Below are 17,295 nucleotides of genomic sequence, written 5' to 3'. Positions count from 1 at the left end.
AAATCCGCATCAGTTGTAACTGATTATTGGGACGAGGAGTCGCCAATTCAATACCCAGGGTTTTAATTCATGTGGAATTGGGCATCTTGAATTTACTCGTCCATTAAAATGTAAAACGTATTGGACTATGGTTGTGGCCGTGTTGATTCCTCAGCTTCAGTTTACAGACTACATTTGGAAAAAACGTTCAACAACTATTTACGCAATTTATTGTAATTTAATCTTTGTTTTTGTTGATTGATGTCGGGAATGCCTCGACTCAATAGCCTCCCGTTTTTAAGATAGTATGAGAGTTTTGGTGCCCACACTTGTATATAGTTTTCGTATCCTTTCGCTACCGTGGCATTCAATTAAAAACTACATCTACATCTACATGAAGTACACGCAGGATCAATCCAAATTAAGGGTAAAGTAATCGATTGGATGGACTCTTTGAAAAACGTATGAAGGTTTAGTGCCATGAATTAACAATTTCGTGAAAACATTGATTCAAGAATCAAGTTGATTGCTAACATAAACGAATTCATTGTTCAATTAAATTCAAAGTTCAATCGAGACGATACGCGTTTAAGCAACACTTTTTTTCTCAGTGTAGTGGCCATCAGCTTGATTTTCCATATAGGTATTACTGCAAGTTCAAGCCTGGTCAAATTTAGACATTCCAAGGGTTGATATCCTAGATTGAATCATAGCTAACTCCATTGTTCAAGCTGGAAATAGCGAGTAAGAGGAAATGCAAGGTTCTTTGGGATTCTCAGAGGCTCAATGGTAGAGCAAGTGGAAAAGTTGAGCGTGGTGATAAAGTGCCTGGCATAGGGATATCCCTTCCTATATTTTAGGCGAAGTAACGTTTGAAAAAAAAAGTATTTCATTCAATAGAACCCGTTGGGAGTAAAGCTCCAACATTCACCGGTGAAATGAGAGCTTCTTGGTGGTTAAACAAAAAAGTCAACTGCACTCTCGTGATGCCTTGCCCGGCGCAGGGCTATCCAGTACCCGTATTCAGGTAATCCACAGATTTTCTTTAGAGGAAATATTTTTTATTTGTTTTTCACAATGAAATACTCAAAGTGCGAGAATTTCTTCTTTTGAGTAGTAAGATACGATGAGGGAACTAAGCGTTTTGGGTAGCTGTGAGTATTTTGTTATAAGGGTCAAACTGTCATGAGTTAGCTGCAAAACTATATGAGATGTAAACATCATAATTTACAACAAATTTTATAAATATGTGATTTATTTTTTTTGTATCCACGTGATTTTTTCTCAAATTTCAAAAAGGAATCCAGCCAATCGATTTTCTTGTCTATGTGGTGAAACTGAAAAGAAAATTATCCTAAATAACGTCACAAAATCGGTCAAAATTAAGTCATCAGACTGAATACCGGGAATTAACTTATTAACGAGTCAATAGCGATAGTTACTATTTTACAGAATCAACCCCCTCTCTGCTTATATATTTTCACTGATTCCTATTTATTTTCCAAAATATGTGCGTTGTAAAATTTTGGGCCATAGTTAAAAAAAATTGCAATTGCGCACGTTTCACCTTGATTCGCGTCAAAATCGACTAGATTCAAGCTTCACCCGGCTTTCTTCGATTGTTAATTCGGCAAATTCTAGAAAATTCGATTCCACAAAGTTCTAGAATATTCCATTTGTTTATTTTACAAAGTAAAATGTATAATAAAATTTCTGCTGATGTTTAATAATCATATAGCGTAGAGAGAATGTATGGATAGTTTACTAGTAAACATATAATTTTTATCATCGAAAGATTCCTCTGACATCATATGGTGTCATAAGTTGTTCAAACTTGGTACAGATCATCTCACTGCACAACACTTTATGATCACGCAAGAATTTCAGGTACACTTCTTGGTTATCACCCATACTGACAGTAGATAACACCAGTTGCAAGCGAAATTATACCTCACACAATGTCGCTGACTCTCATTATTTCTTCATTCTACTCGTAAAGGCGGATAATTAAGGGATATTGATGAAAGGTCGCGATTTATCGGTGGACCTAAACTAGACATTTCCTAAACATCTGAATGAAGATTACATAACATTAAATGAAAATTGCGAAGAATTGTAATTATATTGCCATCGGGGGAAATCAAACGCGAAAATGGTTATTTATGGCTCTCATAGTAGTGGAAAGCACAAAAATGGGAAGATCACTATTTGATCTATTTTCGGTTGAGATCCATTCCTTGTTATTACGGAAAAAAGATGCGATCATCATACATTTATTTATTTTGTTGGTCGAATAGAGCCTGTTGGAAGCAAAGCGCCAGTGTTCATTGGAGAAATGAAAGCTTCCTCGTGGTTAGTCAACAAAAGAATCAATTCCTCCCTGGCGATGCCCTGTCCAGCACAGGGTTATCCAGTGCCTTCATTCAGGTAAAGCTGAATTTTCCATGTGAATCAATATCTTCCGATAGAATTACAGCGAGATTTGTAAAGCGGGTAGGAGGTTGAGACATTAAACACTAATTTTTTGTTACAATTTTCTCAATAATATAGAGTTACAGTTGCTTGTAGTTCTCATTTATTAATTCTTTGTTGCTTTGCATAATATCTCTTTGTTTTTTCGTGGGATTAAGAGCCTGTGGGGAGTAAAGCACCGGCGATTCAGGGAGAGGAGAGAAGTTATATGAAACGACGTAGTGGTATTGACATCGCGATTCGTTGTCCCGGACAAGGGTATCCTGTTCCATTCTTCAGGTAATTTTTTTTCCAATGGCGCATGGAGCCGCAGTTTCTTCGATAATATTGTAATGAATGTCATCGATTTCTCTATATGATCCTCGAAATTAATCGGAATTCGCACGAGTTTCTTAACCACTCTCGTATTTCGCATTATTTATATTTTAATATATGAAAGCATACTCGTCAAAAATATATTTTTCGATTGGCGATTTTTCGATTCTACAGAACCGGTTGGATTGAAAGCCCCGAAATTTTCGAGTGACATATCGTTCAGTGGTTACGCTAGACGTCAAGGTGTCGATATTGCCCTCGAGTGCAATGCACAGGGAAGCCCCGCCCCCATCTCAAGGTAATGTTTGTGCACCGACATTTTGAGATGTCGAAACTTTACCATCTTTATATCACATAATTGTCCATCTGTGTACTGCACAGAGAAAAGTAAATCGTAAAGATTACTATAATATAGGAGATTTTACCATACGAGGATAATAGTATTTTTCCCGCCTAGGACGGAAAAAGTGAATGAGACGAATGTCGCTTTATCGTAAAGCGCATGCATCATACTTATTACTTACAATACTTTTTTATGAAACGGACACCAACTAAAAATTATTTCATCTTTAAATTTTTACTTTTTTCTATATTCAAACAAACATATATATGTAGAATCAAATCAGATAGGAACAGGATTCTTCAATTTGAAGGGATAATGAAATATATTTGAAATTAATACGGACTGATATTACACTAAAAATGCTTTACATGCTCACTCACGATCAGTCAAGTCTGAACTGACTCACTCCTAATTCTCACATCTCAGACATACTTATTTTCTCTCTTTATTTCAAACACAATTTTTTCACTAGCTTTCACTTCGAACCGATACAACCTTTGTTTCAAAAATGACCGCATATGGCAGAACAAAGACCACCCTTATGCAGTAAAGAAAACCCTTAAAACCCTAAACACAACCGTAATGAAATTGACAGTCCACGCAAACACTTTTCCTTTGACAATTATAATTTCTTATGCTAGGGATGAACATTTCCATTAAAAAACTTAAAACTTAGCGTCTCTAATATCGATGTCTAAACAAACTCTTCTCTCAAATTGAATGTTGGGCAATAGGTCGACTCAAAAAATTAAAAAAGGTGTTTGTGTTCCGTTTAGTAGACGGTGGAACAGTTTATAACTGATACCTAAACGGTTTAAATTTTATAATCTAGAAATAATCTTCGCCAAGACTTTCAAAATTATCAGATACTTCCCCATTGCTTCGGTGCGCGGCAAAGAAAGGCTTTTTGAAAAAAATTCCGAGCACACAGTGCTAGCACAGCAAAAGCATAGGAATCGCGTAAATACGCTACACGGGTCATTTTATCAGTATAGAAATTATTAGCGGAAGAAATATTAACATGAAGGAATTAGGTGAAGAAAAAAATGACTAGGAAAATTTAAATGGGGGAATGTCGACGTCTCATCACAACTATGGCATCACAGGTTACCCACACCAGCGTTCAGGATAATTGAAATGAGATGAAGCATGAGAACTCGAATATTAAATTTCTTCGACAGAGCCTGTAGGGAGTAAAGCCCCGTCGATTCATGGAGAGAAGGGGAGTTTAATAGAAAGAAACGTCGGTAGGAGTATCGTTATAATCTGTCAAGCGCAGGCATACCCGATACCATCATTCAGGTAAAGTGATGGATTTATTGCATTATTTATGAAAACTCTGGGATTTGACAGAACCTGTGGGCCATGTATCTCCTAAGTTTCCGAGAACTGCAAAGTCTGAGTCGTTTGATGTAGTCGAAGGAACGCAGTTGAGAATGTTATGTGATGCCCAGGCACATCCTCTACCGACTTTCAGGTCAGTTGTTTGGAATGCTTAATAGTTGGCACCGATTAATTGGAAAATAATTCCATGAGATTCATCCATAACTAAATAATCCATGTCCGTAAAACTTCCTTTTTATTCGGTTTTTGAAATGATTCCTCTTTGCCTTTCATACTGAGGTAATACGCTGTACACTCATTTGAAAGTTCATTAAACAAGCTTGAAATGTGTGAGTTACGAATTCCCAGCATTTTCTATGGAGTTATGGCGTTTTTATAGTGAAAAACATTAAAAAGAAATTATTGGCTCTTTGAAATTACATCAGTCGTATCTGATTTAGGCTCGTTTTTCTAGAGGTACGGAAGTTTTCTACATTTATCCTCGTTTTGTCGTACTCTAAAATTCACATGCATGTCATTCATCACCACAATTCACGTACAGTTGATGGGAGTTATGGGAGGGTTTATGGATTCATTGGAGATCAATATGAACACCCCCGCGAAATCTTTATAGCGCAGTTTGAATTTTCAAATTCCATCCTGTCGGTCAAAAGTTGTCGATGATAATATGTTGATTCCATTTAAATAGAGTTCATAATAACCTTTGTTATCCTCATATAGATATAAACTCAGTGAATGCGTGGTCCAAAATAGCAAAGAGTATATAAGAATTATAGAAAATATATCTAATATTCCATTTTTCATAAACATGCAAACTAGTTAATGCGTCCGGCTATTTAATATAAACGTTCATGACTACATCTTAGCATGTTAGTATCGATAATATTGACTCATATTTTTTTTGAGAAGCAGCTCTTTGAAATGCGGAAGAAAAACGACAAAATGGAACGACTTATGAGATATTACGTGTTATGGTAGAAACAAAACGCTTCATTAAGGCTTGGCGTAGTGGTCAAGGTCGTTGCGTTCACAACGGATCGGTTCCAGGTTCGATTCCTGGCCGGTTAGACTGGTGAGATCTAACCAGTTTCAAAAAGTCTTGATCAATCGCCACAGAGTCTCCTCCGTCTTGAAGCGATGTAAAATAAGCATAAAAAAAAATATCTTCTTCCTTGACAACAATGTGCGGTAAATGTCTAGTATAGGTTCGTCTTATTTATCGTTCCGCTTATCAAAATATACACCCTGTCGATCATCCGCAAATAGTTCAATTGCGCCTGACAATACGATATGATTTTTCCGGGTGGATCAGTTTTATCAGTTCTTCAATAATGCGTTAATTTTCCAAATATCCATTCCCACCATTCAGGTAATTTTTAACTATAATTTACTCATCAACATAATCCTTGTAGAACCAATCAATGGGGCAGCTCCGCGTGTTCCACCGACAGCGAAAATTACTGTTCTCTCGGCGATTCGAAATTCTTTGGTGACGATGTTATGCCAAGCACAAGCAAATCCTCTCCCAGTTTTCAGGTAATCATATCGAATGGCACTTCACGTTCATCTTCATGATCTTCATTCAATGACTGTAGTTTGTAATGACTCTCGAACTATCCACGGAAAAAATTCAATATGGTGGCATTGGGGCCGACAGTTAGCATTAGGTCACATAGCGTACAGAAGTCAAAATTAATCAACAAACTTTGTTCTGAGGCTTTCGCGGCCATGATTATTATGATCATTGGCTTCCTTTTGGTATATACATGGCACATATGTAGCAGAGACGTAGCATATACCATCGTGAAAACGCGAAAGGGTATACGATAAGGAAAGAATCTTTACAGGTCCAACCCTGAATATTAAGAAGCTAAGATTCAGCATCAGAATTCCTCGGCTAATCCAAAGACAATCTCTGGGTCGAAGAAATTCCGATTCATCATTTCACAGATTGACGTGTTATTAACACCAAAACTTTTTCCAATCCAGCGAATTTTGACGTTTGCACAATTGAGAACTCCATTTCTATAACAAGTTCAAAGTCAAAGAGGAATAAGAAGCACTGAATTCACAATCTTCATAGTCTCAAGTTAATTATTCACTCACATAACCTACACTGAGAGAATTGTTCAATAAAAATTACGTGTATTTTCCGTAATTCTGGAGCGAAATGTGGTTGTTGGAAATTTTACGGAACTGTCACGTAATTTTTATCTAAAGTCACGGAATTTTTCCGCGGTGTTCCGTAATTTTTATCTGAATTATCGGTGAAAAATAACGATACCGTCACTTAAATTTTTCGAATTAACTCCGTAATCGATAAGTGAACTGAAAGTTCCGTAATTTTTACTAAATATTTCTCTCCGTGTATGCACAAACAAGACTACATTTTTCTCCAATTTAATTGCAAAATTTTGTTTTCAATTTCACCCAATCACCGTAGTAATGACTTGCCCGTTATGTCGAATGGCTTACAATTTCCATTCTAGACGCTCGAATACACTCAATTTTGTTCAATAAAAAAAAATGGGCATATTCGAAAAATTATGAGTTTTCGACATTCTCGAATGCGAAAAAAATGTTTTTTTCAGATTGAAAATTCTTTTGCATAAATTATTCAAAAAGTACACATTGCGACGATTCATTTTCGCTGCTGAGTTACTCAAAAATAGTAGTTCACTCGAAAGATATTATTTTTTGAATAAAATCCAATTTTTAAAACATTCAAAATTTTCTATGGTCATAACTTGGGAACCATAATAGAGTAAAAAAAGGAAAATCGAAAATCAAAATGCTTGTTTAGAAAAGACCATATCCATATCCTTTGTGAACGTGAAAAAAACTAAAGCCTATGAAGTCGCACGATTTCCTCAATTGAGCTGGAATTTCCCATATGTTACTACAAAATTTCGGTACTTCTTATTAAACTGCTAATAGTTGTTGATAATTACAACTTGAAACAATTGGACATTGTTCTTTCTTAAACCATATGAGGCTAATCTGAATGAGCAACAACGCATAATTATAGAAACGTCGAATCAGATAATCTAAATCTATATGAGATTTGATTTGTGTTAGTTGAGTTTGAAATTTTCTATTACTTTGAATGGGTATCCTGTCTCGTCAGTTGAGGTTTCTTCCTTTAGATGGAAAATGCAATTACTCAAGCCGTAAAAATAACACCTTACAGAACCAAACAGCAACGTACAGCCACGAATCGCTGGTGAGCGTTACGAGGGTGGCAAACTGGTTACGGTGATGATATACAAAGTAGTAGCATTACACTGTGCGGTGCAGGGGTCGCCTGTTCCAGTTACAAGGTAGAATAACCTTGACCCCCTTTTCGCGTTAGTGTGATGCATTTTCTGTTCTCTGTTCCACAGAGGGGAGTGTTGACATTTCACCGCGTACAACGGGAAAAAAGTATGAGGGCTGGGAAATTGTTCAGATACCTATGGGTCAAACCGTAGCATTCGGCCATTCGCTCCAGGCTCATCCCCTTCCGATCACCAGGTACTCCTTTCCTCCGTCGCCCCTCGTTCTCTTTTCTTCTTTTATGTTTCGTTCCAATCAATCCCGGAAAATTATTCAATTTAAGGCACGCATGGACTATTTATCGCACGTCATCTAAAATAGATCAAAATTCGGGACTCAAATTGTGTTGCGGAAATCACTCCAGTGGTTATGAAAATGTAATGAAAAAAAGAGGAAAAATTGAATAAATCGAAGCTTTTTTTCAATTCTGTTCTTTATAACCATCTGGCTGGTTTCTACAACATAATTTGCATCCCCCGATTTTTATATATTTTAGGCTAACAACATTGAATTCAAACTAAAGATTACGGTTTTATATTGTCCATGCTGACCTTCATGTCAAATTTTTTTACTTCTAAAGACGAATGCTGAGAGGCTTTGAAAGTTTTTGGTAGAGCTTGAGAGATGTAATAAAAATGGAAAAAATCATGATTCTAATCGATTTTGCCGCATTCATCTCCGAAAAAAGACTTTTTCTATAGTATCAGCCACAAAAGTTTCCTCGTGCCCCACTTTCCATCCGATTAATTTATTCTTACTTTTTTTTTTGTTCATAGCGTTCGTATTATAGCGCAGAAGTTTACCTTGCACAGACTTTTGTGACAGAATACGAATGCTATGAAGAAAAAAAACTTTTAGAAAATTTCATTCTATTTTTCGATTTTTTAATTATCTAATTGACGGATCGTAAAACTGATACAACAAAAAAAAATGTAAATCACTTAAGAACAGTAGTATAGAGAAGCTTTTTGTAGCTGAAAAGTTATGATTTTTTCCACTTTTTAACATATCCCATGATTAAGTCGCTTAATGCGTTCCTACCTCTACCGACAACTTTCAAAACTCACCGACATTCCCTCTTGATTAATTCCTTATTTGACTAAGTTTAAAGTCGTTACAAATTTTATTTCGCTCGGTTGATTCTTGTTAATGAAAGAAGAGTTGTGCCAAATGGATAAGATTAAAATATACGGAGAGAAGAAATTTGCATTGCTACAAAACTACATGGTTAACTGGAAAAATTAAACTTTTTTGGATTCAAAAAAATAGTTACGCTGAAGAAGCATTCCAGTGAAAAGTTCATTATTTCTGCTCGAAAATTTAGCAATAGCATCTATGAGTAAACGTATTTCTAAGTAAACTCCAAGGGTTCAAATATTATCTTGAGTATGGCGTTCTTTTTCTAGCTTTCAGCTTGAATAAAAAAAGAACTAATCAGAGAAAAAATTTTCAAAAATCGAGAGTACTTTCTCAATCAGCTAAACGTCATAAGAAGTTATGATCAAAATCTGAGGGATCGAGGTCATGGGCTGGCCGAGATGGCATGGATTGCTTTATCTATATTTTTAAGCAGAATGACTATTTTCCGGTAGAGCAAATTTTTCTCTCGGTGTATCTTCTGAACTAATAGTATAATTCCATCTCATCAACCTATATAAGTCACTCCACAATACTACAAAGTTCCACTCTTATTGCATCAAATTCTACAGTAGAAGAAGGGGATTCTCATCAGAAGTAGGCAGTAGATCAGTGATACTGCAGTCAAATTCAGAGAGCTTTTGAAATTGACCCCAATCAATGGATCACTCAAGTACCAAAACAGTGTATTCTCCACTCACTGATATTATTAGGATAATCGGATTAGATGAAGGGAACAAAAAAATGTAGCTAATGTTATGAACATTTTTTTAATATACTGACGAATTCATTAACGTATGAAACCAGAACCATATGCAAAATTGTACCTAGCCTAGGAATAGTGAACAATACTGAAATGGGGCGTCAATAAGCTTAGTATTTTTCCTATCTTGCAGACTGATCGATAAGGTAGAATAATATAAAAGTAATCCATCCTCCATTTAACTTACGTATGCGCAGCAATATTTAAATTTTCATAATATTGCCGGCATTTTTTGTTCCCCCTATCTCGTCCGATTATCGTGACTAAAGCAGTAATCATTTATTTACCACAAGTCACTGATTTGAAGCCCCCTCTACCCTAATAATTGTTTTTTTTTCGGCTTCCCACGGAATGCATGTCAAAGTATCATATTTATTTCAAAAGAAAAAACTTGCTTGTAGATATTTCTTGCGAAACACGGCCATTTGATCACTATTTTCAGAATCTTTTATTGAAATTTTCTCAACTTATTTTTGCAACTAAATTAATTGCTAATCGATGTATGAAGAGGCTAGAGAAGATGATCATGGATATTCTGCCGCTTTATTTAAGGTAAGATATAAATTTAGTATAATTTAACAATTTACAACGATAACTGAGGGAGGCCAAGGTGTACAAATACTGTTGGTAAGTACTTAGAGTGTAATTATCCTGAGTGAATATATAGAATATACAGGAACAACAAGGATGCAAAATGATTATTAGGAAATAACTGGACGATGAAAAGATGCCTTGGATGATTAAAATTTCAGAACCATCTGGCCAAACCGCACCGAAAAGTACTGGAGATGGTCTCAATAAAAACATTGGTGTTAAAACCGATTCACTGGCCCTTGTATGTGCCGCCCAAGGATTCCCTGCACCTCTATCTAGGTACACACGCAATATGGCGTGTCGTTAGTTTTCGTTTCGTACTTATTCTAAAAGCAATTGTCATTAAACTCATTCGTACATCCATTCAAACGAGAGTTATCGGACTAAATAAAATGCCGCGTTATCGGTCAGGGCAAGACATGAAGAAATCGAGAATACTGGACCTGACGAATGTTTAACTATTTTTAACTGTACGGTTATGCTCTTTGTTACAGATGGTACAAATTCCTCAATGGGACAACACGTAGACAGCCAGTACAGCTGAATGATCGCATACGTCAAGTCAGCGGAACCTTGATAATTCGTGAGGCCCGAGTTGAAGATTCTGGAAAGTATCTCTGCATTGTTAACAATTCAGTTGGCGGTGAGAGTGTCGAGACGGTATTGACTGTAACAGCACCACTTGGAGCTGAAATTGAACCTCGTACCCAAACTGTTGACTTCGGAAGACCTGCAACATTTACTTGTAATGTACGAGGCAATCCCATTAAAACTGTTTCATGGATGAAAGATGGAAAGCCCCTTGGACATGAGGAGTTGGTACTACGAATTGATAGTGTTAAGAAGGAGGACAAGGGAATGTATCAATGCTTTGTAAGAAATGATCAGGAGAGTGCGCAAGCTACAGCTGAGTTAAAATTGGGAGGACGGTTTGAACCACCGCAGATTAAGCAAGCGTTTACTGAGGAAACATTACAGCCAGGGCCCAGCATGTTCTTGAAGTGTGTTGCGAGTGGTAATCCCACCCCTGAAATTACATGGGAGCTTGATGGAAAACGACTGTCAAATACTGAGAGGCTACAAGTTGGACAATACGTTAAGGTCAACGGAGATGTTGTTTCACATTTGAACATATCCAGCATTCACACAAATGATGGAGGACTTTACAAATGTATTGCCGGATCTAAGGTATGAAATCTTTACTATATTGCTGGCACTTCATCATTGTTCATGTCAATGCGGAAAGTAGACTGTTATTGAAGTTTACCCTCTTTTAAATAACCCATCAACTTTCATATTCTTTAATATTTTTCTATATTTCTTCTGAACTATAGTAAATTTATGTAAAGTTTTGAAAAACTGTTGCACCATGTAACACTCCGTACACTACTAAATAATGGTAAAACTCAAAAAAGATCTATTTTTCCGATTCAATCGCGTCAATACTTTACTAAAAACTTGAAAAAAAAAATGCAACATGGTAACGCTCAGGAATATATCCTTGCTTTAAACTTTTCGAACGTGCTCCAAATTTTCTTTGAAGAGTAGGTCTTTACTTGTATGAAGAAAGCCATACTCAAAAATTTTCAAGGAAACGATATCTTACACTGAGAGAAAAAACTTTAGCCAAAGTTTAGTTTTTGCAGATTTTGTATTTCTTCGCAGAATTATGAGCAATTAATTGACAACAAGAACCCGACTGTTCCAACCAAGTCAACTAATTTTTACATTACCACAGTTGAAAAACTGCATATTTTCTTGACACGCAGTTTTTTTTAAGTTTTTTGAGTCATGAGTTTCTTGCTACAAATTATTAAATCTCTTTCCTAAATTTTTTTTTTCTCAGTACAAGGCATCGTTTTGTTAGGAATGCTTGATGATGTTTTTTAATAAAAGGAAAGATGCAATTGTTAAAAGACATTTATTTTCTCGGTGTAGAATTGACGTTGGAAATATTATCATCTCTCCTCACGTTTATTATCCACTTTTCAAAGTATTTATGATACCACCAAAAAATGAGTGTGCCCGCAATTACTTGAACTTTAACGAATCCAATTTGTTAGGTTGGTGCAGCTGAACATTCTGCTCGTCTCAACGTGTATGGTCTTCCATTCATCCGTCACATGGACAAAAAAGCGATCGTAGCTGGTGAAACTCTTCGCGTAACTTGCCCAGTAGCTGGTTATCCCATTGAGAGCACTGTATGGGAGCGTGACAACCGTGTGCTACCAATCAACCGAAAGCAGAAAGTTTTTCCCAATGGCACACTCATCATCGAGAATGTTGAAAGGCAGAGTGATCAAGCGACCTACACATGTGTTGCAAGGAATGCCCAAGGATATTCAGCACGTGGTACACTTGAAGTTCAAGTCATGGGTAAGTGTACAGATTTTATTTCATTATTTTACCATCACTTCAAATTATATCGATAGCTTAATAAGAGTATAAGTACATACATTTAGCATTCGTCGAACTCGGAATCAATCTACGCTATATGGCCTGAAAGGTCTTTTTCTGACGAATCGAATCATAATGTGTACGGAAGGCCTCATGCCATAAATCACTATTTTTTCACTTGTATCGTAATATAATATTATGCCATGTTACGCAGCAGTAAGCTTTATAGCACGCGAGTGTTAAACGGACCGTGTGTTAAACTCCACTTGCTACATGCTACGCAATGAAGCATGGAACAAGATATTCAAGGTCTCATTTAACTTGCATTAACAACATTTCAATAAATTTTCGATATGTGCGTTCCTCTGTTATTAAGCTATCGATATGAATCATTTTCAAAAAGAAATAGTCAATTTAATTGAGGTGAAATTTACGGTAAGGCCCACATGGACTATTAATCGAACGTAATTTATTGTTTGGATTTTATCTTGTTAATTGAAAATATCTTAAAACCTGGTATACGAATGACTAAAAAATTATGATAAAAAAGAGGAAAATTATTGCAGGGGGGCAAAGATTGTCAAAGGTATTCTTTCTCTTTATCATGGCGGCTGATGGATATATATTACCCATGGCAAATTGCGTATTTTTCATTATTTTTTGTACTTTCTCCAAATTGAGTTTTAATTAATTCATTTGAGTTATATTCGAGGCTAACAAGATAAAATTTGAGCAACAAATTACGTTGGATAGTCCATGTGGTCCTTAATTCAATTCTGTTTTGTTCTGCATGAACAAAGAAGAATTGCACCTCCATCAGTCTTTGACAATTCATTAACAGTTTTGAATTTTTATTTTAAAATTAAAAACATGTTGGTTAGCTTCATTGAAGAAAAAGGATTTAAATACTCATTCCCAGATTAGTTTCACAAAAAATGCGAAAGGCAATAAATTATGTACTTGACGGAAAAATATTCTTCCGCTCATTTGATAAATATTAGGTTAATGTTTGGTAGAATTCATCGATTATATAATATTATGTCCGGATCTTGCAAGTACATGAGTTGATAAGAGTGAGCACACGAATATTTGAATGTAAATACAAAAATATAAATGCAGTTTTTTCTTTACTAGCATTCCGCAAATGAAACTAAGTATTGAAAAGCATAAAAGATCGGCCTTACCATTATAATAGAAAAGCAAGAAAAAACACTTTGATTTACGATTAAAAAAAGTTATGTAATAAGAACATACATGACACTTTTAACTATCAATATTAAGATCAATTATTATTTTTCACTCTACGACTAGAAAAATTGTATGCACCCCTCGGCCAGTAAAAAGGAATGTCTCAGATCACATGAACTTGTTGGTTGTGGCGAAGCCGAGGCTGACAAACATGTGATTCCAGGCGTTTCTTCTTTCACTAGCCTAGGTATGTAATATACTAATTATGGTGAAGCATCTATTTCCAAACGTTTTCGAGAGAAGACTGCTTCACCTTAAAAAATAATTGAGGTTGTTTTGCACGTATTGGCGAAGATATAAAAATTATTTGAAATTTTGACATAATGGTTTTGAAGCGATAACAGATGTCTGTATAGAATTTGAGATTGATTCACAACACCATTTCGTGGTTATTAATTATTAACGTTTTTAATTAATCCGGCCTCTTATGGGGAAAAGGAAAATTTCTCTAAATATAGTCCAAAATAGAAAATTTTGTTGATTTGAGATGACGGTAAAAGTTCCATGACGATTGACTAATTTTTTTTCCATTACTTTGTCTAAACAATATAATATTTATTCATAAAATCAAATACAATATAATAATTTTCTACGGCTATCATTTCAACTAATTAACGCATTAGAACATTAATTGAAAATTCATTGCGATAAATGTAACGAATTATAGCAAGGGCCATTTTTTCTTTTTTTCTTTTGACTATACGTGCAGAACATCCTTAAGTTGACACTTTTTATTGTTTATTATTTTTAATATTTGAGTACATTGAATATCATTCGAATGGAAAAAGAGCGTCGATCACTCTTATCATCTTTCTTGTTATCCAATTAATAATTGTTTCTTTCAGCCAAACAACGTAAGTTCCCAATATATTGTTGCGAATTATTTACAGCATTCTATTCAATATGATACTCAAATCATTGCCATGAATTTACTGATGACTTTAAGAAGAACATTTCATAAGATTCAATAGCGTATAATATTAACCCACCAAGGTTAAAATCGGCCTGAATAGTGCTTCTTCCGGCGGCTTGGGTATAGACAATATTTACAAATGAGACAAATGCGTAAAGTGTTGGAAAGGGCAATTTAGCTCTGAGAATCATTTTATGAATCCAACAGATTGGCAATAGCAGGTGGTAACAACTCGCAGCGAACACCCTCTATTCAGGAGGCGAGCAGAACATTTCAATTATTCTTTAATAGTATTTTTTCTCATTGAACATTTATACTTGCGGAAGAATATCCTCAACTACAAATTGTATTCGTTGTCTCGAAAGCTTCAATTGATGCTCCGCACTCTCAATGATAATCTCTATCGAAATTCTAGTCTAAATATTGCCTTCCATCAGTGAAACCAGCAGTACAACATTTCGCATTCACCAAACTACCAATGAATGCTGGAGAGTTTGCAAATCTCCAATGTATTGTACCAACTGGTGATTTACCCTTGATGATACAATGGAGTTATCCAGGGGAAGAAATGGGTGGTTCAGCTGGTGTTATAACTAAGAAAGTCGCGGATCGTGTTAGCATGTTAATGATATCAGTCATAACAGCTAAACACGCAGGGAATTACGTTTGCACGGCCGAGAACGCGGCAGGAACTTCATCATATACGACACAACTTACAGTTAACGGTTTGCGGTTTCAAATAGTCCGTTCATGATACGTTGCTTATATATCCTCAACGTATTGTTTGTTATGAGTCTCTTTAGTTTTAGTATTTTGTGTGGAAAAATCATCTCCACTCAAGAATATACATTTTCGTGAAATTAAAGAGGTATACATTTCTTAAATATCAGTTGAATAGATTTCGCGTGCTTTCGACCAAAAGACCGTATTAATCTTTTTTATAACTTCTCGGGAAATTCGAGTCACAAATAATAGAGAATTCCGCCATTTGAAATTATTATCAATCATCATAATATTCTGAGACCTTTTTTAGTCAGTCTAGCCTAAAGAAAAGACGCGGAGAAAGATTTTCCTTTCATTTTCTAAGGAAATTCCAACCAAAAAGTCGTATCGACTTTTTTATGGAATAAGAAGCTCGGTGTTTCCGAGGATTCCAAATCGTCGGCACATGCTTTTACGAGAACATTTTTGTTCCCTAGTTTTCAACAATTTTAAATGATTTACGCCTTGTTCTTTGATTCTGAATCATTTAGACTATATTTGGTTAAACAGGGGTTGAAAATATTAACAGGAGTGGATGTGCTAGTATACCAGAAATCTTATTCATTTTTTATTCTCATTGAATAATTGGTATGCGATTAGAAGAGCTAATCAATTTCACTTGTTGCATAGATAAGAAGATCCAAAATTTATCGTTGCGCATGAAAATGTGCGTACGATTTATTGGCTCAAAATTAATAGAGAATCACACAATGTACGACCTTTTGGCACACATTCTCCGACGAATTAAGAAAAATATTGATACGACTTTTCGGCCGAAAGTCTACGATATGTCTATTTAATGAATTTCATTCAGTTTTGAAAGATATGGATGAAAAAACTATAAAATTCTTGCATTGAGATGAGCTTTTTCTATACTTGATTGATTTTCATTTGCATTACGCCTTTCCACCGCACATCCTCGGTTCAGATACAATCGACCAAATGGAATAAATACCGATGTTTGGCTGTTCAACTTGTTTTCCCTCATGCTGTGAAAAAATAGAACTTCTTCGTCGTTAAATTCTTCATGAAAATCATTGAATATGTTCATAGTCGCGCCGCAAGTACTTCAATTTTCATTCGGGGATGATCCCCTCAATTCTGGTGAAATGCTCTCCGTGTCCTGCACAATTGTCAAGGGTGATTTGCCAGTCAACTTGACGTGGAGTTTCAATGACGAGCCGGTTAGTCATCACGATCGTTATGACATTACAATTATTAACAATAATAAAAGAGTGAGCTTTTTAAGCATCGACAGTGTTTCGGCGAGACATGCTGGAAAATACAAGTGCATCGCAACAAACGCGGCCGGATCACACAGTCACACCGCTGTACTCGCGGTTAATGGTAGCGTTATTTTTTCTGTCATTGTAACCCTTGTGCCATCGTTGTCTATTTTTTTATTTATTCATTTTCTATTATTATGAAATCTGATCCCGAATTTTCAAACGACAACGATGAAAAGGCTTATGAATATCTCTATATGCAAATCAACTCTAATTGTCAGTGCACGCTGGTCGGGCGCCATCTACAGATTGTTAGCACCCCGTATATCGAAAATTCAACGTTCAATCTTGTGTGTAAATGTCTTCACCGACTACTCACTATTTCTATTGACATATAGAGGAAAAGAAAATTTGTGTTTATTAATAGAAAAAATATTGAATGACAAAAGATTGAGGAAATGTCTCTCAGATGATCATAATTCAAGGA

The 17,295-nt window shown here is 35.6% G+C and overlaps 1 protein-coding gene across 2 annotated transcripts in view; it reads left to right on the top strand.

The window, feature by feature from the left end:
- Positions 1-17,295, top strand: part of LOC105267013 (Down syndrome cell adhesion molecule-like protein Dscam2) — a 74,859-nt gene that overhangs the window by 45,012 nt on the left and 12,552 nt on the right. For both annotated transcript variants that reach the window (XM_011305580.1, XM_011305579.1), the window contains exons 8-9: positions 10,757-11,450; positions 12,326-12,638. In XM_011305580.1, the coding sequence (XP_011303882.1) occupies positions 10,757-11,450; positions 12,326-12,638 (1,007 nt within the window). The remainder of the gene's footprint in view (positions 1-10,756; positions 11,451-12,325; positions 12,639-17,295) is intronic.

The sequence above is a fragment of the Fopius arisanus genome, unplaced genomic scaffold (genome assembly GCF_000806365.1).
Source record: "Fopius arisanus strain USDA-PBARC FA_bdor unplaced genomic scaffold, ASM80636v1 scaffold00043, whole genome shotgun sequence".
Taxonomy (NCBI): domain Eukaryota; kingdom Metazoa; phylum Arthropoda; class Insecta; order Hymenoptera; family Braconidae; genus Fopius; species Fopius arisanus.
The sequence above is the reverse complement of the archived record's forward strand: the minus strand, read 5'-3'. Positions and strand labels throughout refer to the sequence as shown.